Raw genomic sequence first — 26,725 nt, forward strand, 5'->3', positions numbered from 1 at the left:
CAGCAGCGGGAGATAAATGAACTAAAAGGACAGCGCCCGCCAGATAATACCGCTGAAATATCTCAGCGACGAGACAGCAGCGTGGCCGACTCGGAGGCCCCTCCTACACGGATGATGATAGATGCCGGTCTGGCGACCCCTTGGATGGAATCAAGGAGACAACACCTTGTGATCTCCATGAGGTGTTCAGGAAGGTTTCTGTTAAGGTGGCGGTCGGCTATGTCTTACCGGCATTTGGACCTGAAGGTGAGCCGGCAACATGGCATGGCAATCCGATTCCAGCTGGCTATGCTTGTGTCGGGGTGGATTCAGTTGTCCCGCAGTGGGAGACATTGGAGCTCCATATCCCTGGAGGTGATGGGGGGCTTACACTCAGAGAGGTGCTGGGAGAAATCATTCTCTGGGAAAAGAAGAACATCAGGCTGCCAGGCTGGGTAGCACCTAGTACCGGTCGTCCCAGCAGGTCACCATCACCTCCTCCAGGTGATCGCAGGCCACCATCACCTCCTCCTACTGATCACATGTCGACACCATCACCCCGTGGGTACGACGTCGACCACGACATCGGTACTCCATCTCCATCTCCAGCGCCGCCGCCTCCGCCCACTAAGACTCGGAATGCACCCAGCCGGAAGCGTTTCAAGAGTCCTGTCCCCAAGAGGTCGCCCCTCCCAAAAGTACCAAAGGTTCCTCCCCCCCGTCCTTGGGATCTTACGGTCGAGGAAAATGCGGCCGCTGTTGCGAAACACAACTATGATCATTTCCATAAGCCAAAACCTCCAGCGCGAGCCATACACAGAGAAGCAAATAGAATATGCTACTAGTTTTCTGAACACACCATCGCAGATGAGTTACACGAGAAGAAGGATGACTATACACGCACTCTTGCGAAGGTTATTGACCAAAAGAAGGATGAAAAGGCTAAGGAGAAGGACATTGCTGGCACGAGCAAATCATCAGCTAGAAGTGCAGATGAGAAAAGGTCAAGTTCAACAAGTGCACCCCTCAAGGCCAAGCAAACGACAAAAGGCAAAAAGAGAAAGGAAGTTCCCCTCCTCGGTGCTCAGCCCAAACAATCGATCCCACCACTCAAAGTGTTTAATGTTCCCAAGGTGTACGAGGAACATGGTGGTGCTGTCAATATGGAAGAAGCTGCAACTCTAGCGGCTCAATGTGGAGTTACCGTGGACGAATTGTTTGGTGCCGCAGATGCTGCACTACCCACTGCTGATATAGCTCCTACATTTGTCTACGGGGAAGACTTGGTCAGCAGAGAGCAGCTGCATAAACTGCCAACACATATGCGGAATTTGCATCAGTGGTACCTTGATGCATGCAAGGAGAAAAAAATGTACATCGTGGCGAGTATACCATGGGAATATTACTACCGAAACGAGGAGATCCATATTGAGATGAATGAACTCGCGGCAGTTATTCAATCTAGAAGCCCTCGACAAATCTCTCATGAGTTGCTATTGCTTGTAAGTTGTTAACTACATATAAGTTCATTTTCATTCAGTTCATGTTCGTTTTCATTGCATATATATACTCATTATATCTTATGGGTTCTCTTTTGCAGACTGAAGATCAGTGAGTGCAAAAGTAATAATATTATCAATGTTGGGTTTGTTGACCCGTATAAAATACATGTTGAAACGGTGAAGCATAAACGCGAAGAAACGGGGGAAACCTACTAAGGTTTTTGGGGCAGCAATATTTACTGTGATTCAATATTGTTTCCTTACAACTACGAGTGAGAGTCTTAATGATCTTTTATGCACATTCAATTTTTCTTACTCGATGTTAAGTGTAATTCCTGACGTATATATGCATAACATGTGCAGCTTCCACTCGGGATTCTACTAGACATTCAACCTGATAAGGGAATAGTTGAAGTAAGAGACCCACCGAGTAGAGGCCTGGACGGGTTCCAGGACTTGCAGAAGTTGCTCCAAGTGTAATTTCCTTCATCGCCGCGCTTTATCTTTCGTGAGATATCAATTAATTATCCACTCATTCAATCATTCTTTTGCCTGGCAGGGCTTGGCAAGCTTTGAAGAATGTTCATAAGGACATTACCTTTGCAAAGAAGCTAACATTTACTCCTGTAGCGTGCCCCCAGCAGCCACAAGGGACGAATCTATGTGGATACTACGTTTGCGAGTCCATTCGCATGTTAACCACTGAGAAGCAGAACAGAAATAAATTCGACGTAAGCAATAACATTCACAACTTTATTTATTATCATCAATATTTCGTTATCAAGACTGATATAGTCATACTCATCTCATTTTCGTATATAGGTCGACTTCATGCGGGACAGACTCCAACCAAAGGAACACGCACTAGGAATCGCGGAGGAAGTGGCGGGACTTTTGGTTAGAGAAGTAATAAACAACAAAGGCTTGTTTAGTCCAGATAGTTGTTCTACCTCCAAATAGACGGTCGTTAGTACCGTTTGTCGATCGTGAGCTCCATGTATATATGTAGGGAACCTACGAATATGTGTAAGGGGAATCGACTTCTGCTTCCAATATTTGTTTGATCGATCTATATATATATATAATGAATGAATGTGTACAACTTCTAGTAGCGTACAAATATATGCAACTTTTATTTTCGAACGAAAAAAATGAAATAACAGGCGGTCGGTGGCGGGGGGGGGAGGGGTGCTGCACCCCTCAAACCCTAAAGCAGAAGCGTTGTGCGCGCGCCACGTAGAAGGCCTTTTGTCGCGGGTGGTAATACCGCCCGCGACAAAAGGGCCTGTGCCCTGCGCGCCCCGCGGCTGCCACGTGGTGGACCTTATGTCGCGGGTCGTAAGTGACCCGGGATAAAAGGCCACCCTTTTATCGCGCCTTGCTTGTCGCGGCTGGCCGCCCGCGACAAAAGGCCCTAACCACCCGGATCAAAAGGCCTGTTTTCCACTAGTGTGCATGCGTGCATGTGACTGACGAGGCTAGCTTTTGGAGCATCAAAAACCAAAACCATGTCCTAGTGTTTCCACCACATGGTTTAGATCTGATGAAAATGTATGGTCATGTTTGGTTCCTTTATAATTCCATTTCACGCACCTAGCTAGCGGCCCGAGTTTCGTGCATTTGGATATCCACGGAAAACTCCCTCTTCACGTGCACCAGTGAAGAGAAGAGGTCACCAGAAGGTTTGCCTGGGAGGTACTCCCAAACAAGCGACGTCTCATCTCCACTGTGATTTTGAGCTTCGCCACACGGAACCAAACACATAAACCTTTTGGCCCAATCCATGCATCACGAGCAACCAAGCAACTGATCAAAGTTGGTCATGACCTGTCTAGAACGCGCATCACGTTTTAGACTTTTCCCACTTAGCCCAAAAACTGACCAAACGTGCCCTATGTAGTTTCTCGACTGTTGCGTGCCTCGGCCGTTTATTCTCTTCGAGACAAAATTCCAAAATTAAATTATTCCAGTAGTTACACAAGAACAACATAGATTTCCTCACTACAGTACACATGACATGGAAGAAACAAGACGAAAGGATTTCCTCCGTCTCGTTGCAAAATCACACACATTCACGGGAGAAAGATGTCCTACTAATTACCTTTGCTTGATAGACTACCTCGTGACAAAGTGCATATCGATCGGAACAAAGTGCGCGCGCTTTGCCACGCTCTTTCCTCGTACGCGCGGGGGACACGGCCGGCGTAGTGGCTCCGGCGCTCGCTCGCACGCCCCACCGCCGACCGCCGTCTCCTTTTCTTCTTCTTCCCCCTTCTCCACTTGGGAACACTAAAATTACATTACCCCATGACGGCGGGGCTCCAGCTGTTCTGGTTCCTTCATCGGACGTTTAAACTGTGTCAAACTCCACATGCAAGTTCATGCATATGGCGCGCGCCGTCCCTATGCCTACTCTATTAACCCTACTACTACGTTTTGTGTAATCATCTCGTTTGAAAATGCTTAATCGGTTCCCTTGGAGGCTGTCAGCTCAAACACCGCATCCATTGATTCCTGGAGCTCATCAAGCTTGCTGCTCCCTAATCATGAACTAGTTCATGCATCTACGGGTTAGCTCTCGTTTGCCAATCCCCGCAACAAACAAAGCTCTCTTTTGCAAAGAAGAACTCGCAAAAGCAGCTCAAGGCTAGACTGGAGTAGTAGATTAGATGCAAAGAGGAGGCTCGTGGCTTATCCTAATTGTTCAAGCCACTCCACTTTACTTTATCATCCTAAAAAAACAAACCAAGAGATTAAAACTATCACCTACTCTACACTCTCTCCAGTAGAACTTGGTATTCTATTCGAGGTCGTACGTCCGGACCACATGCGAGACGGGAAACCGCTCCCCGTCGTCGTTTCTCTCCCACAGTCCAAGATTCCAGTGCCCACAGCTCCACTCCACTCACAGTCACGCGATCAGCTCCTATAAATCACGCCAGCAAGACCACGGAGTCGCCCACCAACGCCGCACACTGCCAAAGTGCCAAGACACATTCTCTCAGAGTCAAGATCGATCCAGATGGGGGAGGGCAATGCCGGTTCGGCAGCGCGGCCGTCGTCGTCATGCCGCCGAGGGCCGGGAGGGTGCGGGCTGGCGCTTGCCCGGCTGGTGCGGAGGCTGCGCAGGCGGAGCAAGATGCTGTGCACGGCCGCGCGGCCAGCCGCCGCGTCCCGGTACTGCCACCAGTACGACCCGCTCAGCTATGCCCGCAACTTCGACTGCGACGGCTACGGCGACGACGTCTCCGGCGCCGGCCACCTCTGCCACCACTACACCTTCGCCTCACGTTTCGTGCTCGCCTCCTCCGGCGCCCGACAGCCCGATAGATTATAGGCCGGCCGGCTCGCGATCGATCTTGTTGCTGCGAGCAGAGTAGCGTCTCCTTTTGTTTAGGAGGAGCAAGCACTCCTTTTGTTTTGTTCTTTGTCGATCCCCTCACCTGCAGCGAGCCTGAAGGCGACTGTGGTCATAGTTGGGTGAGATGATGGTTGTAGAATTTCCAGGCCTCCTTGGCCCCTTCAATTTTCGGCCACTTGGGGAGCTGCAGGAAATGTTTTCAAGATATACAACCAACATTTCGAAAATTTCCTCGTCAAATCAGCTGCTGTCCATTACCGTTCCTGATATCGTTGACTCAGTTTTCTCTTCATATGCCCTGGAATCAATTCGGTCGATTGCCAAGATCCAGCAGCACATTTGCGGATTATTGACCTTTCTTCCCTGCAGGCAAGAAGCCAGCTCACTTCACTTGGTCTGGATTTCACGAAGCTGCACGCCACTCACCGATGCGAGTATATCGGCCCCGCTACCCGCTTACACAGTGACGGAGGAATCTCTGGAGTACAAGAATTGCCGGCGGCGACGTTGCTGCTACCTATTGAGGGGAGACGGCACCACGTCCACCGGTCCACGATGATTATTGTTCGCGTGGGACCAGAATGCCTCGTATACCACCACGGGTTACCGCATCGACCTCACCGCTCCAGCATGACTCGACCAGTGCATGATGCGATCATGGGTAGCAAACATTTTTTAGATTCCTTTCCGTGTGTATCTTGCTCAGGTCGTGGTTTCTCTAGAGGAGGACCTAGGCTGACCGGAACGTTGGCTGCGATTTGGACCTCATCAGAACGATCATATTGCTGCGAGTTCATCACTCTATATTGCCCAGGCCCATAATCTTCAGAAACGAAGGAGAAACACACCTTACACTTTGTTACGAGTTTGTCTAATTATCACTATCAATAATATTCCCTAAAAAATAATCACTATTGATAATGATTCTTTTTTGTTTCTCAAGAGATGTTCCTTATTCTAATATAAAATTTTATGCATGTTAAACTAATTCCACATCTAGCTGAGGGTGGGGTGTATGTTCTCCAGTATGCTCATGATCTGGAGGAATCAGACAATGAAACATTACCTCCATTTCGTAATATAAGCTGGTTTAGCAAACTATTTTAATTCGCTAAAACGGCTTATATTGTTGGACATGCTGGTAAATCCTAAGTTCCTAGCCATCTCTAAACAATTGTTAGGATTGAAAATAAACTTTCATCGGAGTGGATATTTTACAAACCTAGCCTTTCGAAAAGAGGAATAAATCTTCAGTTTTTATTACACAAGTAACAAAGATGACACGGTAGCAAAAAGCATCAGTGATACCTTTCCAATAAGGGTACATTTTGGATGCACACAAATCCTCGAAACATTACTACTCAAAGTAAAACTACCGAGGGTACCTTGCAGATAGCATAAACTCTTCTTCCATGCTATATTGTCAAGTTGAATCATCCATGTTTATTTCATCAATGTTGGTTGAGGGAGAACTTATTGCAATTTCATTGTTCTCCCCATCTGGAACATGCTCCTTCGATGTTTGAAGGCCTTCTAGTGTCATTTCCACTTGCCGCATGGTTGGACGATCCTCTCCTTTTAGTTGTACACATGCTACCGCAAGCATAGCGACCTTTTCTACTTCTGGGCCTCCTTCTTCAATAACACGTGGGTCTAATATGTGCAACAAACGACCTTCCGCAAACAGGGTAACAAAACATGCAACAAGGCTATCACCTTCCGACGACATGTATGAAAAAGGCTTCTTTCGAGTCAATAGTTCTACAAGAATGACACCGAAGCTATAAACATCACTCTTCTCCGTGAGCCGTGATGTGTAGAAGTACATAGGATCCAAATATCCTACTGTACCTTGCACCATTGTTGTTACCCCCGATTTCTCCATGGGAATGTACCTTGAAGCTCCAAAATCTGCTACCTTTGATGTGAGAGTATCATCCAAAAGTATGTTAACAGACTTGATATCTCTATGGATGATAGGTATTGAAACAGCCGAGTGAAGATACGCAAGCGATTTGGATGTTTCAATTGCTATGCGCAGCCTGTTGTTCCATGAAAGTGACGCACCATGAAGATGGTCATAAAGGGTCCCATTGGATACAAACTCATAAACTAACATTGGGACTTCTGTTTCAAGACAACAACCGTAGAGTTTTACCACATTTCTATGGTTGACTTGGGACAAGATAGCGACCTCATTAATGAACTCATCTATCTCTTTTTGAACCACCATCTTTGGTTTCTTGATAGCTACAACATGTAGATCTGATAAAATTCCCTTGTAGACGATGCCATGCCCTCCACCTCCAAGTTCACGAGATTTATCAAAATTGTTTGTTGCCTTTTCTAACTCCTCTAAACTTATGATCATTCTTTCTGCAATATCAGCTCTCTGAGATACCAATTGTTGCAATAGCTGTCCACGATTTTGCTCAAAGAACTTTCTTCTCAGCTTTCTTGCTTTCTCATGTTTTAACTTCTGCATCATGAAAATTACAGAAAGAATAACGACGATAGCAGCTGCCCCACTGCCAAGTCCTATTCCAATGTCCAAACCTGAAAATATGTAAACATGCTGTGTCGTGAGAATATATATACATGGGTAGAGGTTCTTCATGTATGTCAAGGTTGACGTTCTCGACTGAGACAAGTAATAAAAATAGTTGCGCAGGATACATATCGATCTTGGGTTCTAGCACCATGCTCACCTGTGTTTCTCGTCTTTGAAGGCTTGGGTGGTTCGACGCAACCATTTGGGAGAGTATAGTTGCCACCTGTTCCCTGCGGGCAGCTGCACTCGAAGGATCCCTGTGTATTAGTGCATTCGCCGTAGCACTCAATATCTTCTTTGGGGAAGTCACACTCGTTGGTATCTGCATATAACCAACCAACAGTTTTAGGTGTTCTGACGGAAAGAAACAAAATCGTTTGTCGGCCAAAATTGTAAATAGTAAGACATTGCGTTCCCGTCAAAAGAAAATAAGGTATTCCAGAAAAAGAAAGAATACGTAGTTTTACTTTGCACCAGGTATTTGTTCACTTGTGTCAAGTTACAACGAGATTAAGATTTATCACCACATTTTTAACACATGTTTCACTTTGAACCAGATTATATTGATTGTCCCCCAGTGTTGACTACATAATCCATGACCGGCCTCGCGGCTCGGATGTTGCGCAGGTACAACCTGACTAGGACCTCGTGTCACAACAGTTAGGCCTTGTACGTGTAACCGTTTTCAACGTGAAATAGGTGATTTAAAATGTGATTATAAATCTGGTGCAACCTGTCACATATGCACAAATGTATACCTTTTAGGGTCAAATGTGGTCGAAATAAATTAAAGATGGACAGGAGGACGCGAGGGAAACAGTGAGGTTGTTGTTGGAATTTGGTCTTGGGTCTCATAGCATCTCGAGCCGTCTCCCCGACGAGGCTCCCGGCAGCCTCTTTTTTCATCCGGACGGTGAAAAATGGTCTAGTCGCGCCTCTGGGTCCTCGTTTTCGGTCGAATTTGGGATTTCATCCATCCGGCGAGCCCATGTCAACCCCGGCCCCCCGGGGGAGCACTCGGGAAGTCCGGAGGAAAAAATAGCGCGGGAATCGTCTGGTGGCCCCGACGTGTCGGCGATAAAGGCCGATCGTCGTTCTCGTCGCATCGCCTTCCCGAGATACGGCGCGCGTGCGTTTGGGGGAAAAATTTATTTTAATAGATAGAAGAAATTTGTAGACGCGCGTGCAACATAAACAAATTAAGGATAGACATAAACAATACATATAAAAACTTTGAACACATTTTTTAAACTACTTCTTCTTCCTTGATGGCCCCGCCTCATCGTCCTCATGGTGGCGCTTCCGGCTCGTCACCTCCTCCGAAGAGCCGGTGTCCTTCGACGCGTCGGAAGAACTTGTGTCCTCCTCCTCGTCGAAGGTGCTCGCCGGCTGCACCTTCGCCTTCGGCTTTGCTTCCGCATCCGCCTCCGCCTTCGCCCGGGCCGCCGCGTCCTCAGACTCTTCCTCCTCCTCCTCCTCCTGAGCCTCTTCCTCATCCTGCTCCTCAGCCTCTTCCTCGTCCTGCTCGTCGGCCTCCCATTCCTCCTCGCTGTCCGGCGGCGGGGAATCGTCGCTGTCCCACCAATGGCGCCATCTAGGTGATTTCCCCTCGCTGTCGGTGTCCGATGGCAAAGAGAGATTGCTCATACTGACAGAGGATGGTGAAGAGATGAATGGCACCGGCCGGTTGTAGACCGGAAAACGTATATGTAGGGGTCTATCGACGAAGAGAGCGGCGGTTGCTCTTCCACGGAGTTCGTGCTCCATTACGGCGGTCCGCGCATCGAGGGCACTGCGACGGTTCCCCCGCGTTTGGGCTCCCCAGGCCACTTCACGGTCCATTACGGCTGTTCAATGCGTCTATCGACACGGTTGCCACTGCAACGGTTCCCCTTCTCGGTGATTGCACCGTCGCTATTTACGCGGCCCTGGGCTCGCCGCTGGGGAAATGGGCCTCCCAAAGCCAAATTTTACATCCATCCGGACTAAATAGCGCCGGATTTCGGCCTGGGGAGCCCCAACGGCTGGAGATGCTCTTAGACTATAGCTCAATACAAATTCTGAAATTCTCTTGGTCCATGTGGATATGGCGGGGTGGGACTAAAAGTTTATTCTCATTTGCTAGTAGAGAGAGAATTTGAGTGGTTTATAAGGGGGTTGTTCTAGTCCTTGTAAGTGAGTGAGAAGAGAGAGAGAGAGAGCCCTCGTGCACTCTTTCTCCTTCGCCGCCCGACTCGCCATGACGCGGGTTACGGGAAACTCGGACGTAAACCCTAGCCGTGTATACGCGACACCATATGCGATTGCCTCTTTCCAGTACATTGCACCGTCGTCTTCGTCTTCCTCATCCATTACATTGCTCCGTCTCCTTCGTCTTCCTCATCCCATCCTTTGGCATGCACCGACCGATGGGACAGTAGGTCTCTAGAACCCTACCTCTCGTATACATGTACGAGTGAGGGGCAATCTGGTTTTGGGGAGCGGTTACGCGCGGCACTAGCAACACGACGTCGTCCAACGACAAGTTCCCCAACGACAACTTCGATATCGGCAACCTCTTCAGCAACCTCAACATCGGCGAGAACACCGACGCTGTTGTGCAACTGCCAACATCGCTGCTGCTGCGGCGGCCAATGCTGGACCTTATGTATTTCGGTCTTCCATGTTAATTTCAATCTCTACTAGAATTTCTAGTTCTAATTTATGTGCTAGATGCAACCGGTTCGTCTTGTGACTCTTGTCTAGATGCGATTTGTTCATCTACTATTGTGGTTTGAATGTTTAGTTTACATGTTGTTTCTTTATCATTTGTTTATTCAAATTATATGATAATTTAATTATATATTCAACAGTTGTTCTATAAATTTACCTTGGCATCCGTCGGGGATATAAGGGTTGCCTTGGTAACCATGTTCGCAGGAGCAAATATAACGTCCGTCAGATGTATAGCAGACGCTGTCTCTGCTCTTGCAGACGTTGCGGGCAGCTTCCCTGGTGCAATTTCCGGCGAAATCAGCTGGCCTGTCTGGGTCAGCAACCGTCCAGGTGAGAATAAAGGGAACTGGCACTGTAACTTTCACAGGAAGGGAATACTCTGCATCTGGACTTCTGCCAATAACCGGAAATCCCATTAGAGCATCGTAGACAGCGGCCTGGTCCACTAGTGGAAAACGGGGCAATAGGCCCGGTCCATTTGGGCCTTTAGACCCGGTTCCCGAACCGGGACCAACAAGGCGGGACTAAAGGGGGTACCCTTTAGTCCCGGTTCAAACATAAACCGGGCCTAAAGGCCTCGACACGTGGTGCGGCCAGGGAGCTCGCGGTGGAAGGGCTTTGGTCCCGGTTCGTGGTACGAACCGGGCCTATGTTTCTCTGCCGCGGCAGAGAATTGCTATTTCTCTGCCGCGGCACAGATTTCGGCTGTACCAGCGTTTCTCTGCATGACGAGAGAAACAGTCTGTTTCCCTTGCCGCGGCAGAGTTTCAGCAATGCATATATATATCATTCAAGAAACCACAAAAAATCGTCATGAATATATATAGACATCGTCAACAGTACACGACATAGTCAACACAGTACACGTAATGCATGCATATTTACAATACAACTTTTCCTGAACGAATATCGTCCGACGTCACGATCTTCCGATAGTGCTCTCCACCTGGGGTAAGGACCTCGGTAATAAAGAATCCCGCGATTTCCTCTTGAATTGCTTTTATTTGATCCGCTGTTATGAGAGTGTCCCGCAGGCGTGTCATCTATATTTAAAAAAGGAGATCAATATATGAATGGAACTCAATACAATAGATGGTACTAATTAAGATTAATTGTGAAAATTTGTTATCGTACACGAGTGTGGTGTATTTGGGCATCCCCACCCTTGGGACAGGACATGTCACGCATGAAGGTGCAGACGTAGTATCCACATAAGTTATTCCCTTTTTCCTGCCTCATACACTTTACTTAAAAATAGTTCGATCAAACTAATAATCAAGCATCGTATTGAAAGTAAATATCATATATAAAGTTTCACGGACATAGCTATATATATAGTACTACTTACAGGTAATCTCTAAATGTAAGCTCCGGTTTCCATTCACCCGGAACAGTATTGATGAACCGTTTCCAAGCCCTGCCCGGCAAAAAATAATGAGTAAATGAGTAATTGATTAGTTGATGATATCTTCGAATTAGAGCAGATGAAGATGCCAATACGAAATTGATTGAAACTACCTCTGGAGGATGGCAGCCATGTCCGCCCATTCCGCATATTCTTTACGTTTCGAGTCCATGACGTTTACGACTCCAAGGTGAAGATCAATGATTAGGAGAATAAAATGGAAACTGCACAAGCATAGCTCAATGATTACGAGAATAAAGTGGAAGGTGCACAAGCATAATGTATGTTATATATAACACTCACTTGAAGTTGTAGGGAAAGAATATATCCTCTTTGTCTGCTTGCTTCTCTAAAAACATTACGATGTTGTCCTCTCGTGTCCTTGGCGAAGTCTCGAACCGTAACTTCATGAACTGTGTTTGGGTCTATGAACCCCAGCGGTAGGAGCTTGCCTCTTTTGTATTCCAGCTTCTTCATTCTGCATAATTAAATGTATAGCATACACAAAGAATATAATGAGGATAATTGTTAGTGCAAATGAATGAGCTACAAACTTAATTACACAAATAAATCACTTACAGGCAGTAGCAACTGATGACAGCTTTGTCGAGGGCATCTTGATTGAATAAGCTGAAACAGCTTCTTCTACGTCAATGTTTATCTCGTCTTCCCCCGGAAGTAATGCTCATCTCTAAGATACAACGTGAGGTAGCGATCACCTCTTCGACAAAGCTTTCAGTACCAGTCATGCAACCTTCGCATCTGAGTCCCTAGACGCGCGAGCTCGCCAAAGTTTGACGAGATCAGATCCGTATCTATACTTGTTTACCATTTGAGCCGTCGGATAGTAATCTTCGTACTCAACCGATGCTCCCCGAGCTCTAGCCGCCCGTTCGATCATCGATGCCGTCTCTGGATCATGATATGGCTCCACGATGAAGTGGGGTGCGGCCTGAATGTCCCGCTGTCCAAGCCGGGCGACTTTTTGCTTCTTTCATCGCTCTAGAGGACTGTCCAAGAGAGCGGTCATAATCAGCTCTCGGCTCAGGTCTCTTCATTCTCGTCTCGGCAAAGTGCTTCACCGTCTGCGGTGGAATAAACATCTTCTTCGGCGCAGCTTGCAAGAAACGCCTTTGCTCTTCGGTCTGCTCATGTGGCAACAACTCGGAGTCTGTTCCCTCATTGGAGTTGATGATCTCTTCGGAGCTGTAGGAGGTGCCGCGGACCGCTTCCTCTTTTGCTTAGGTGGAAGCGGCGGAGTCTCCTGACGAGGAGGAGGAGGCGGCGGAGTATTTTCACGCGGAGGAGACTGGTCATGGATAGGGGAATCATCATCGCGCAGAGGAGAATCATCACGCGGAGGAGACTGAGGTGGCGGAGGAGGCGGAGGTGGCCTGCTTGTTGGCTTCTCACCTGGAAACACAATGTTCTCCTTCCGCCATTGCACGGTGGTTCTACGGGCTTCTCCCAGTTCTTTGATTTCCCCATCTTCACCTGCAGGGTGCTCAAGCACCAACCCCTCATACTCTCTCAACACTTCATCCACCATCACAACAGCAAAGTCGTCTTGGACCGGACGGCAATGGTAAGACCTTGTAGGTAAGAGGATGCCGACCGCCGCCTTGAAGGATAGGTTGAAAACTTTAACATGCAGCTCACAAGGACGGCTCTCAGTGAGATCATCCACGGGGGGGTAGCGAGGAGGCTCGACCACCTGGTCATCAGCATCATCATTATCCACCTGTCGAGAGGAAGCCACGCTGCTTTTCCGGTGTGGTTGAGATTGCAGGCGGGCGATGGCATTGAGCGGCAGATCTATACCCTGCCACCGAGCCATCTGAGATGTAAGTACTTGGGTTACCATGGTTAATTGGGCTTGCATGGTGCTCATACCCTCCTCTAAGTTAGCCAGGCGGTCTGTTTCCCTTGCCTTCCTCCTCTCATGGCTTTTATCAGGAAATCTCTTCCTTTCCGCAGAAAGCCATACTTCCACGAACGGAGCCTGCTGTGCCTCGTGTTCGTCCGCCGTGTTCTTTGTTCCCAAGGGCGCGTGTCAGCTCATCGTTCTCTCTTTCGGGCTGGAACAACCCCGCCTCCACGTCCCTATGTGCCTTTTCCAGGGCATCAATGGGAACCTTCGTATGAGCTTTCTTATAGATGCACTTCCTGTTTCTCGGATCCAACGTTCCCCCAATCCCGTAGAACCTCTCCTTGCTCAGTTCGTTCCAACCGTGTGGCCATAATCTGATCCCTTTATCGGTCAGTTCCGCCTCAGCTGCCTCCCACTTAGGACGGTTAGCCCTGTATCCACCTGGACCCAGAATTTGGTGATATAGCTTCAACGCAGCATTTGCCTTATTTATTTCCGACCTTCTCAAAAATTCTTCTGACTCCGTGCTGTACTTCACGAATTCGTCCCAGTGACTTTTTACCTTCTCTTGTCCGAGTCTTCTTTAACTTGATAAGGCGGCGCAATCTTTTCTTGTGGCTCTTGAATAGTTCGGCCATCTTCTTCTTGCCAAACTCGCGGAGGGCCTGCTCCATCTTGGCCTTCTCAGCGTCACCCCCCTCTTCGGGTACTATGTTGAAATGTGCCATGAGCTTGTTCATAATGCTGTTTTTGGCTACATCATCGATATAAAGACCTTGAGCTTCTTCCTCTGCAGACAGCACTAGTCCCTTCGGCTTGTGCCATTCTCGAACGGTGATCGGGACGTGGTCCCTAACAAGCACTCCGCATTGAGCTATAAATGCCTTTGCACCTTTCTCTGGAGCAATCGGTTTACCATCATTCTCGATGTGGGTGATGTCGTGCCTAACACCGTCATCCAACTTTTTGGCCGGGCCTCGCTTCCTCGACTTTACAGAAGAAGTGCTCGATCCGGAGGGCTAAAAAGAAATAGTTCATAGTCAGTACAATTTCATTAGTTAATGCATCTAGTCGATCAACAGCGGCTTAATTAATTTATATACCTCGGTGATAACTACAGTTCGGGAGCCATTATGATGATCTTGTTCCTCACCGGCGCCACTAGGATCTTCTTCCTCAATATCCTCCGCTCCCTCACCGGAGGCATTCAAATAAGTTGCGGTGACATCGTCACCGCCATCATCTGGAATAACGTCGTCGTCGCGATCATCCAGAGTACCGTTTGCTATGAGTTCCTCCATGAAATTTTCTTGAATTTCATCTCTCTCCATGCTTTCTACAACGACCTGCAAGCTATACATAGGAACCATCATATGATCAAATTAAGGATAATGCAGAAAACTGAAAATGGAGTTACATATGTGTAGTTCTTAACTAAGGATCGATAATATAGTGCTGAAAGCAGATACTGCAGTTACATGCATACATAGATCGGGTTCATGTTTATTTAACCCTAATACATATCAATCACTACTACAACCACTCAACCGCGCAGACCGGGTCCTAGAGGGCGCCGACCGGGTCCTGAGCCGCGCTGGGTGTGCCCCCAAAGCCACGGAACAACAACGGGAGCATAGCTAACATGAGATCCCCGCATAACGCTCCATCCGGTCCTATACATGTTGTCTAACGCGTACATGTAACGGCGAACGTGCTGGTCCTCCGCTTCAATGCGCTGAGCTACCTCCTCCGGCGGGGCCGGCTCCTCTCGAAACGACCGTGGCCCATAAGACCTCCACCAAAGAATATCCGGGTCGACAACGGGACCCGGATTCCGCACCAAGGTGCGCGACCCGGAAGCTAAGACCTCCCAAGTGCCACCTGGCGGAGCCCAGTCCGGACCTCCCCATCTGCTCCATCTCCTCGGTGAGAGTCAGACCACGGCCCGCCGGCTGTCGCTGTCGCGGCATCGTAGCTACGAAAACAAATCATATATGTATACTAATATAAATAAAGAACATGATATTGTGCTAAATAAAAAACTTCACTACTTTTGTACTAACGCCGCGTTCCACGACCCTGTTTTGGGGGCGTCGGCAGGGGCGCCGGCAGTACCGCCACGGACTCGGCGCTCCTCCTCGCTCGCTCTTTCTCTATTTCGCGACCCTAAGTCTATGTCGCGGCGGCACCGCTACGGACTCGGCACCGCCACGGTCTAAGTCGTCGGCGCGCGCGGGGGGCGGCGCCGACACAAATGAATCTATTTTCTAACTTTTCTAACTTTTTCCTAACTAATTTTACTAACTTTTTTCTAACTAATTTTACTAACACTAACTAACTAATTTTCTAACTTTTCTCTAACTAATTTTACTAACACTAATTTTTCTAACACACTAACTACACTATTTTTTTTTTCACTAAATTTTACTAACAAACTAATTAACTACACTAATTTTTCTAACACACTAACTACACTATTTTTTTCACTAAATTTTACTAACAAACTAATTAACTACACTAATTTTTCTAACACACTAACTACACTATTTTTTTCACTAAATTTTACTAACAAACTAACTACACTAATTTTTCTAACACTAACTACACTATTTTTTACACAAAATTTTACAAAAAAACTAACACCCCAAATTTTTCAAACAAACAAACACCCCTATAAACTACCAAATCAAAAAAAAAAAAAAAAAAAAAGGGGAGGGGAGGCGGGGGGCCGGGCTCACCTTTGCCGATCGAGGAGGAGGCGCGCGGTGCGGTGGCGGCCGGCGGAGGGGAGGCGGGCGGCGCGGCGTGGAGGAGGCGGACGGCGGCGGCGGTGGAGATCGAGGAGGCGGACGGCGGCGGCGCGGCGGGCGGCGGTGGAGAGGAGGCGGGCGACGCGGACGAGGCCGGCCGGGGCGCGGGAGGGCGGCGGCGGCGTGGGCGCGGGAGGGCGGCGGCGGCGTGGGCGCGGGAGGGCGGCGGCGACGTGGGCGCGGCGGCGGCGTGGGCGCGGGAGGGCGGCGACGGCGCGGGTGCGGGAGGGCGGCGGCGGCGGCAAACGGGCAGCCTGGCGGCGCAGTTTCTCCTCCTCGCGCGATTGATTTGCGCGAGGAAGGAGATGAGCAGTTATAACCCCCTCTTTGGACCCGGTGCGTATTACAAACCGGGTCCAAAGGCTCTTTGGACCCGGTTTGTAATACAAACCGGGACTAAAGGCCATTTTTGCTGCGTTTTTGCTGTACGCAAAAAAGGCCTTTAGTCCCGGTTTGTAATACAAACCGGGTCCAAAGGCCAATTTTTTTAAAAAATTTCATTCCCGCCTTATTTCAAATGAAAAAAAGCCAGCGCACCGCCACCGCCTGGCCACCACCGTCACCGCCGTGTAGTGGCCACTGTCGCCACCGCCACCGCCTGCCCACCACCGCCACCGCCGTGTACTGGCCACCGTCGGCACCGCCGTGTACTGCCCACCACCGCCACCGCCACCGCCTGGCCACCACCGTCACCGCCATGTACGGGCCACCACCGTCACCGCCATGTACGGGCCACCGCCGTGTACTGCCCACCACCGCCACCGCCACACGTGTCCCTTCCCCGTGCCACGTGTCGCCGCCGCTTCCACGTGCCTCGCCCCGCCGCCACCGCCATGTACGGGCCACCGCCGTGTACTGCCCACCACCGCCACCGCCACACGTGTCCCTTCCCCGTGCCACGTGTCGCCGCCGCTTCCACGTGCCTCGCCCCGCCGCCACCGCCATGTACGGGCCACCGCCGTGTACGCCCACCTCCGCCACCGCCGTGTACGGGCCTCCGTCGGCACCGCCGTGTACTGCCCACCCCCGCCACCGCCACCGCCGCCACCACCGTCACCGCCGTGTAGTGGCCATCGCCGCCACCGCCTGCCCACCACCGCCACCGCCGTGTCAGCCACCGTCGGCACCGCCGTGTACTGCCCACCACCGCCACCGCCACCGCTTCGCCACCGTCGGCACCGCCGTGTACGCCACCTGTCGCCAAACTTGCCGCGTCGCTGTGCTATAAAGCGCCGCGTGCGCGCGAACCACACGTCGCCGTCGCCTCCGTTCATTCGTCGCCGGGATGCCGCCGCGCGTCGCGGCTCGTCCGGTTTCCGTGGCGTCCGAGCGCGGCCGAACGGTAGGTTCTACGCCGAGATGCGTGCCGGTGGCTTCCGGCTCACCCTCGGCACGTACAACACCCGGAGCTGGCGGCGCGCGCTACGACGCGCCGACAACGACCCTCGGTGGGACGACATTTGGACCGAGACAACCTCCGACGACGAGTAGATCGACTAGACTAGTTGTTTATCTATTTTATTGTATTTTCAATAAAGTCGTTGTGGCAGACGCTGATGATGAGAAAAGTTTCCCGCCAGATTACATGTGGAATTAAAGTACATAACTCAACTGAAAATTAATTAAGATACATGGCCAGATAGTACTCGTGCCTAGCCCTATAGTACTCGTGCCTAGCTCAACTGAAAATTAATTAAGATACATGGCCAGATTCGACTGTTCGAGTCATTCAGTCATACTCGTGCCTAGCCCTATAGTACTCGCCACTGTAGTCGTCGTAGTCGCCGTCATCATCGTCGCTGGCATCGGGGTCACGGTAGTCAAACCTCGGCGGGAGAGCACGCGTGGGCTGGGACCGAGGGTAGCGCAGCGGGGCCACGGTGGGCCATGACGCCCGAGAGTTCGGTCGCGCCACCACAGCCGACGGCCGGCCTCGTTGAAGTTCGAAGGAGGCGGGCCGCCCTCCTCGTGCTCGGCGAGCGCCCTCTCACGCCGATTGATGAAGAAGCTCTCCCAAGTCGGGCTGTAGTCGGGATGCCATCGGGGATTCCTCCGCTGCCCGGCGTGAGCTCGAAGTAGTAGTGGTTCGTGATGGCCATCTCGCGCGCCACACCTAGAGGGACAGGAGGGACCGGTACCCCTCCGACGCTCGGAACCAGCCGGTAGGGACGCGGTAGCCCGGCGGGCAGGGGTAGTTCGACGCGCAACGCGCCTCCGCCTCCCGGAGGGTTAGAGATACGATGGAAGCCATGTGACCTGGTGATGAGGTTTGCAGATATGAGTCTAGATGTGATATGTAAATGGAGGCCAAGCCAACATATATATAGTGAAAAAATGGCGGGAGGACGGAGGCGGGAAGCAGTGGAAAGCGCGGGAAGAAAAATAGGCGGGAACGCAGTGGCGCCAAAAACTGTCGGTGGGATAAGGACGTGTGGGTAACCTTTAGTCCCGGCTGGTGGGTACAACCGGGACTAAAGATCCTTTTTGTGTCATCTAACAAAACTGTCGGTGGGATAAGGACGTGTGGGTAACCTTTAGTCCCGGCTGGTGGGTACAACCGGGACTAAAGATGTCGGCAGGATAAGAACGCATGGGTGGACGCACCGCTCGATGAGATAAAGCATGTAGCGCACGACGCCCGTCGAAGGAACAAGACACCGTAGAAGCGGTGCCGTGCCTATAAAAGCAGCATCGAATCCCCATGCCAGGGCCCCGAAAGACTACATCTCATCTAACAGTGTTGGGGAAAGGGTTGGGAAATCTCCCGTGGCGCATCTCCACTTTTAATATCTTACATACAGTTACATGATTACACAAAAATAAATGGGAAATTGATTGCCATGTTGACATACTCATTTGTGCCATGAACATTCTTCAATTAACTTGATGATGGAGCATCTTCATCATTTAATTAATCTTCTTCGGCCGTAACCATGGAGCATCTTCATCATTTAACTTGATGCTTGGATCAATGTTCACTCTGAAGGGTGGAATTTCATCAAACTGATTATAATCTTCTGACATGTCTGTCTTGTCCTCCACTCCCACGATGTTTCTTTTTCCAAAAAGAACTATGTGGCGCTTTGGCTCATCGTTTGATGTATTTGTTTCCTTATGTTTCCTTTTTCTTGGTTTGGTAGACATATCCTTCACATAGAAAACCTGGGCCACATCCTTGGCTAGGACGAATGGTTCGTCTCTATACCCAAGATTGTTGAGATCCACTGTTGTCATTCCATACAACTTGTCTACCTGAACCCCGCCTCCTGTTTTGTTGACCCATTTGCACCTAAACAAAGGGACCTTAAAAGAAGGTCCATACTCAAGTTCCCATATATCCTCTATGTAACCATAATATGTGTCATTTGGGCCTTCATTCATTATTGCATCAAAGCGGACACCACTGTTTTGGTTGGTGCTCTTTTTATCTTGGGCGATCGTGTAAAATGTATTCCCATTTATCTCGTACCCTTGGAAAGTCACTACGATCGAAGATGGTGTCCGGGCCAGCAAGTACAACTGATCTTCAATATGTTCGTTATTCAGAGATGTTTTTGCAACCAACCGCCGAAAGTCGACATGTGTTCACGTCTAATCCAATCGTTCGACCGCCCCGGGTTCTCGGGAGCGTAGAAAGTTCTTGTGGTCACCGATATACGGAGCCACCAATGTGGAACTTTGTAGGACTGTGTAGTGTGCTTGAGTCAAAGAAATCCCTTCCCTACATATCATTGATTTCCTTCCTAGCGTGCCTTTTCCACTTAGTCTCCCTTCATGCCGCGATTCAGGAACACCAATCGGCTTAAGGTCAGGAATAAAGTCAACACGTAATTCAATGACCTCCTCTGTTCCATAGCCCTTGGAGATGCTTCCTTCGGCCTAGCACGGTTATGAACATATTTCTTCAAGACTCCCATGAACCTCTCGAAGGGGAACATATTGTGTAGAAACACAGGACCGAGAATGGAAATCTCATCGACCAGGTGAACGAGGAGATGTGTCATAATATTGAAGAAGGATGGTGGGAACACCAGCTCAAAACTAACGAGACATTGGACCACATCATTCTCGCAACCTCGGTAGAATTTCTGGATTTATTACCTTCGAGAAATTGCATTGAGGAATGCACATAGCTTCACAATGGGCAGTCGAACATTTTCCGGTAGAAGCCCCCTCAATGCAATCGGAAGCAATCGTGTCATTATCACGTGACAGTCATGAGACTTCACGTTCTGGTATGGTTTCTTCTCCATATTTCTTATTCCCTTTATATTGGAGGAGAAGCCAGACGGGACCTTGATACTGCTAAGACATTCAAAAAATATTTCCTTCTCTCGCTTTTGTAAGAGCGTAGCTGGATAAATGACGTCCTTTAACTCTCTCATGCAGCTTTTTGGGGTCTTTCCAACGTTGTTGGTCCTCCCGTGCTTCGGTGTATCTTTTGTCTTCCCGTACACACCTGCAAGCCTAGCAGGTTCACGCAAAGATTCTTCGTCACGTGCATCACATCGATTGAAGAGCGGACCTCTAAGACTTCCCAATAGGGTAGATCCCAAAATATAGATTTCTTCTTCCACATGGGCGCGTGTCCGGCATCGTCATTCGGAACAGACCGTCCGCCAGACCCTTTCCAAATATTACATCTAGATCCTTGACCATACCAAATATATCAACACCATCACGATGGGGAGGCTTCCTCCGGTGATCAGCCTCACCGTTGTAATGCTTGCCTTTCTTTCTTACGGGATGGGTAAGCCTAAGAAATCGACGATGCCCTGTACACGACCTTCGACCTTTTTCCAAATAATCACCTTCGAGCTCATGTAAACAGCAGTGTGCATGCATTGTATCCCTTGTTTGACTGTCCTGAAATGTTACCAAGAGCAGGCCAGTCATTGATGGTTACGAAAAGCATCGCTCTTAGGTCAAATTCCTCCTGCTTGTGCTCGTCCCACACACGTACACCTGCTAGGGACCACAACTGTAGAAGTTCTTGGACTAATGGCTTCAGGTACACATCAATGTCGTTCCCGGGTTGCTTCGGGCCTTGTATGAGCACTGGCATCATAATGAACTTCCGCTTCATGCACAACCAAGGAGGAAGGTTATATATACAAAGAGTCACAAGCCAGGTGCTATGGCTGCAGCTCTGCTCTCCAAAAGGATTCATGCCATCTCAGACCGAGACCAAACCGTAAGTTCCTTGCATCCTGTGCAAAGTTTGGGAACTCTCTATCGATTTTTCTCCATTGGGAGCCATCAGCAGGGTGCCTCAACATCACGTCTTTCTTACGGTCTTCTTTGTGCCATCGCAACAACCTAGCATGCTCTTTATTTCTGAACAAGCGTTTCAGCCGTGGTATTATAGGAGCATACCACATAACCTTGGCAGGAACCCTCTTCCTGGGGCGCTCGCCCTCAACATCACCAGGGTCATCTAGTCTGATCTTATAGCGCAATGCAAAGTGCACACCGGACATGCATCCAAATTCTCGTACTCATCGCGGTAGAGGATGCAGTCATTAATGCATGCATGTATCTTTTGCACATCTAATCCTAGAGGGCAGACAATCTTCTTCGCTTCGTACGTACTGGCGGGCAATTCGTTACCCCTTGGAAGCTTCCTCTTAATTATTGTCAGCAACTTTCCAAATCCTGAGTCGTTGACACCGTTCTCCGCCTTCCATTGCAACAATTCCGAGTGTCTTTGCCTAGCTTTTTATGGCCATCTTCGCAAGTTGGGTATAACAATTTGTTGTGATCTTCTATCATCTTGTCGAAGGCCAACCTTTCCTTTTCAGTTTCACATTCTCTCCTTGCATCAGCAATGGCCCGGCCAAGATCATCATCAGCAGGCTCATCTGGTGCCTCTTGATCTTCTACTTCATTGTCTTCATTGCCTTCTGCAGTATCATCGTATTCAGGGAAATTGGGATAACCGTCATCATCCTCTTCCTCTTCGTCATTGTCTTCCATCATAACCCCTATTTCTCCGTGCTTGGTCCAACAATAGTAACTGGGCATGAAACCGGATCGCAGAAGGTGGCTGTGAATGAGACTCGAGCGAGCGTAATTTACGGTATTCTTGCAGTCCACACATGGACAATACATGAAGCCACCATGTTTGTTTGCCTCCGCCACGGCCATAAAATTATCCAGGCCCGCAGTGAACTCGTCAAACCGTCGGTCAATGTACATCCATTGCCGATTCATCTGCATGATATAATTAAGCTGATCAAAACCATTACAGAACATCACGATGTATATATACACATGCATTTTATCAATTGCAGATGGAAAGGATAAAGTTGTTAACCTCGATGAAGAAGAAAAAAGCAAGTTAAGTGTGGCTTGATTTGTGTAAACTCAAGTGGCAAATCCTCTTAAGCATTTCATCAAACACCTCTTGTGCATGTGAAGAAGAGAGGAGAGCAATACACCCTCTTGTGAAGGTAGTGAAAAAATGGCTAAGTGTGGCTCACACTTGGGCAGGGGCAAGGTTATATAGCCAGAGGGGGGCCTTTGGACCCGGTTTGTATGACAAACCGGGACTAAAGGCTTCCCCAGGCTGACACGGCCTGGCGCGCCCTGCGGGTGGACCTTTGGTCCCGGTTTGTCATACAAACCGGGTCCAAAGGCCGCTACAGGACAGGCAACAGCGGGTGGGGTCGTCCTGGGCAGAAACGAACCGGGTCCAATGGGGGCATTGGACCCGGTTTGGTTCAGCAGTGGGTCATTTGCTTGGGTCCAAAGGCCTCTTCTCCACTAGTGGTCGAACCACCCTTCCTCCGCCACGAGCACGCTCGCCGGCGGCCCCATGTCGTCCATGGTACGGTTCGAACCGAACCATGTGAACTGGAGGTGGCCCGGCAGGCCGCCGCAGATGGGCGCCTGGCAGCAGCCCATGTTGTCGCAGTTCTTAGCGTTGCTGTCGAAGGGCATGTATTGTCTCATTAGCCGTTTGACGGCTATAAGCTCCGCGGCTCTCTCTTCGTTGGGGCAAAAGGAGGCGCAGCCACTCATCATCTTGTGCTCAGTGCTCTTTGTTGGTGCAGCCCGAGGCTGCACCCTCTCTCTTCCTCTCTCGCACAAACGAACCGAGGGAGACGATGGAGTGGAGACACGGAGTTTTCCCGGCCGGCGCACGAACGCCGCCGTGGGCGCACAGACGCCCTACTCTTCTTCCTCTTCAGCTCAAAAACTTCATACATGATTACAGGGTTTTAAGTAGGCTCACACACGCACACTAGCCGGAGCCACTAACTCCACCCACACACAATGCGCTGCCCACTAATCGCATGCACAACTAACTAACTTAACCAGGACTCCACTCCATCCACTCCGCACAAACAGAGCTGCAGCTTACGTAGTCCTAAAGAACTGGTCATGACCATGTAAGCTGATCCTATTTTCCTGCTGCCGCCTCCAACCACGCGCGCACGCGGCAAGCACATAGTCGTCACGGTTTATTGGCTAACACTCTTCTCATGGAGTTTGGCGTAGACGTTGCAGCCCAACACGACGAGCTCGTTGGATGTCGACAGCATGTAGGGACCATCGGCGCTGAGACCACCGTCGAACATGCCGTTGCCGGCGGCGTTGACTCTTAGGTCGCCGTTGTGCATGACGCGTACCGAGCTGTTGTCGATGGAGATCTCGGCGACTTGGAGGGTGCCGTCACCGAGAAGCAGCAGTGGGGGCATCCCTTGGAGGTCGGTTGTTTCGCAGGTGAGGTTGAAGCCCGGCCAGTAGCATCCGGCCGGGCCGACGCCGAACGGGTACGGCACGCTCACGTTGCCGCAGGTACGCGTGCAGTTCAGCGGCGGTGGAGGCACGTCGGCCGCCGCCGCTGCATAGAGCTGCAGCGTTAGCAGCAGCCACTGGTGGAAAAAAGGGCTTTGGTCGCGGTTGGCAACTGCCATTAGTCGCGGTGGCCCAACCGCGACCAAAGCAGCGCGACTAAAGGCCCCCCCCTTTAGTCGCGGTTCCTTACGAACCGCGACTAAAGGCCCGTCCACGTGGGCCGCAGGGGAGCGCCAGGGCGGAGGACCTTTAGTCGCGGTTCTTCTGGCCAACCGCGACTAAAGGCCTCCGCAGGGTTTAGGGTTTTAGCCCCCCTCCCCCTAAATCTGGTTTCTTTTTAATTTGTATTGTTTTATTTCTTTTGGGTTTTAATTTTGAAGGAGTTTCACATATTCTACGGTACTGTATACATACATGCATATGAATGTACAATTTCAAACAAATTTGAAATTAGAACCAAAAAGAATTCAAGAGGAATATACAATATATATTCAATATCGGATGACCATATACAATATATATTCAATATCGGATGACCATATACAATTTTGAACAAGTTAGTTACAAATTCTGGTGCATATAAAGTTCTACGTCATCGTAATAGTGTTCTCCTCTAGGATCGATGACTTCCCTCGTCAACCATCCAGCTAGTTCCTCTTGAAGTGGTCGGAAGCGAGCTTCTGGACTAAGCGTCTTCCGGAGGTTATTCCTCAGGATGTTGTTCTCACACGTCTGGTCCCGCTCATTGCAGTATCTCCGGATCCTCTCACAAACATAGTATCCACATAGATTGGTCCCCGGTGGCTGAATATCCCCAGTCGTCCGCACTGCCATTTTAAAATGTAGCTCCTTTTTGAATTCACCGACCTTGGTATCTACGAACCGTCTCCAAACCCTACGAGGCAAAGAAAATTAAATAAACAAAAGAGTTATTAATTAGTTACTTGATATTAGGAAATGATGAACGAAATAGGCCGATCGATATAGAGCGCAAATGAATGAAAATAATTACTTTTGCATCATTTTTCTCATGTCGCCCCAAAGCGCCGGATCCATATTCAGAGAGTCGTGGACGAGAACTGAGGAGGTCTGAACTTTAATTACCATAAGAATCCAGTGGAACCTGCGGACACGATACATGCACAGTCATGCATAACTCATCGATTAGCCACATACCATAAACAAAAGAGAATGTGCTCAAGACAGAAACACTCACCCAAAATGGTAAGGAAATAGAATATCACTTTTCTGTTGCTGTTTTCTAATAAACCGCCACAGGTCATCCTCCACGTCGGCGGGGTGGTGTTCTAACACATATGAATTAACGATGTGTGGGTCAATGAACCCAACATCATGGATGTTCCTTATTCGCATTTCCCGCTTCTTCATTCTGCATAATATATAGCGTACACAACAAGATAGTTAGGACAATATATATATATATATATATATATATATATATATATATATATATATATAGTGCAGGCCGGCAATGAACGAGATGGGGTAGAAATTAATAAATCACTTACAGAACGTAGCAACTGATGATAGATTTGTCGAGGTCGCGCAGATTGAACAGCTGGAACAATTCACTCAGAGGAATTTGTACCCAGTAATGTTTGAAGTGATGCTCATATCTAACTTCCGCATAGATATACTCTTTGGCGTTTTTATGTTTTATGTAACCCTTGTACCAATTTAGCAGACCTAGCATTTGTCGAGGTAGATCCTCTTCCTGCGCAGGCTCGACGAGAGGGCCATTCTTCACATATGTAAATACTACGTCCTTCATTGGCGCCTCATCAAGGCCTAGCAGTGCACGAAGAGTGATACCTAACTCGGCCGCTTGTTCTCTGGCACTCGTTACAGTCAATCCATGTGCTGCCGCAGCTGCTATGATATCGGGGGCATCCGGATCGGCGGCTTGCACTATGAGCGGGGCGATCGATTGTTTACTTTGTTCCCCGAGCTGGGCAACTTCTTTCCCCCTTTCTAATTTTGACTCGGCCTCGTCCTTCAAGGCTTTCTTCTCCGCCAACTCTTTCCTGTTCTTGAACGCGAGTGCTTGCCTACGAAGTTCACGTAAATAGTCGTCAGGCAGATTCTTCGCGGCTTGGGACGGTGTGTTCAAAAATGACTTAGCCCACTGCTTTTCCTTGTCAGAATATACTGGCTTGGGCTCGCCCTCTATTTTCTTCTTGACGCTCGCCTTCCATTTCTCTAAATCAGCAGCCGCGCCCGCCTCGACTTCCTCGGCACTACTTTCCCAAGACCTCCTGGGAGAGGCTTCGATGATACCTCCGGTACCTTTGTTTTCTTAGGTACGTAAGGGTCCGGGTTAATAACCCAGACTGCTTCTGCTTCTTCGCCGGAGGTGGATTGGGGGGCGGTACCGGTGTCTGATCACCCGCCGGACGAGGACTGGGGGGCGGCGTCGGCTGACGTGAATGAGGTGTATTAGGTGAAGCACCACCGCCACCGTCACCGCCACCGCCACCGTCACCGCCACCGCCACCGCCACCGTCACCGCCACCGCCACCACCACCACCGTACGGGGGTGGACTTGTTGGCGCCTCGCCTGGAAACTTGATAAATTTCTTCGCCATAGAATGAATCGGCGCTTGACATCTCCAAGTCTTTTCACCCCTTCAGGTGTAGCAATGTCAATGTCCAGGTCCTCAAACCCTTGGACTATCTCCTCCACCGTGACACGAGCATAGCCATCTTGA

General features: G+C 49.4%; 1 protein-coding gene and 1 long non-coding RNA gene across 2 annotated transcripts; one reads left to right on the plus strand and one right to left on the minus strand.

The window, feature by feature from the left end:
• The first annotated feature begins 1,910 nt into the window (after nucleotides 1–1,910).
• Nucleotides 1,911–2,471, plus strand: LOC139833303 (uncharacterized). The gene is made up of 3 exons (XR_011748768.1): nucleotides 1,911–1,957; nucleotides 2,041–2,212; nucleotides 2,304–2,471. It is a non-coding gene; the product is annotated as an uncharacterized lncRNA (long non-coding RNA).
• Nucleotides 2,472–6,265: 3,794 nt separating this feature from the next.
• Nucleotides 6,266–7,330, minus strand: LOC127311965 (wall-associated receptor kinase 3-like). The gene has a single exon (XM_051342443.1). It carries the CDS (start codon nucleotides 7,328–7,330, stop codon nucleotides 6,266–6,268), a length of 1,065 nt encoding a protein of 354 aa, XP_051198403.1.
• Between the last annotated feature and the right edge of the window lie 19,395 nt (nucleotides 7,331–26,725).

This window comes from Lolium perenne, chromosome 7 (genome assembly GCF_019359855.2).
Source record: "Lolium perenne isolate Kyuss_39 chromosome 7, Kyuss_2.0, whole genome shotgun sequence".
Lineage (NCBI taxonomy): Eukaryota > Viridiplantae > Streptophyta > Magnoliopsida > Poales > Poaceae > Lolium > Lolium perenne.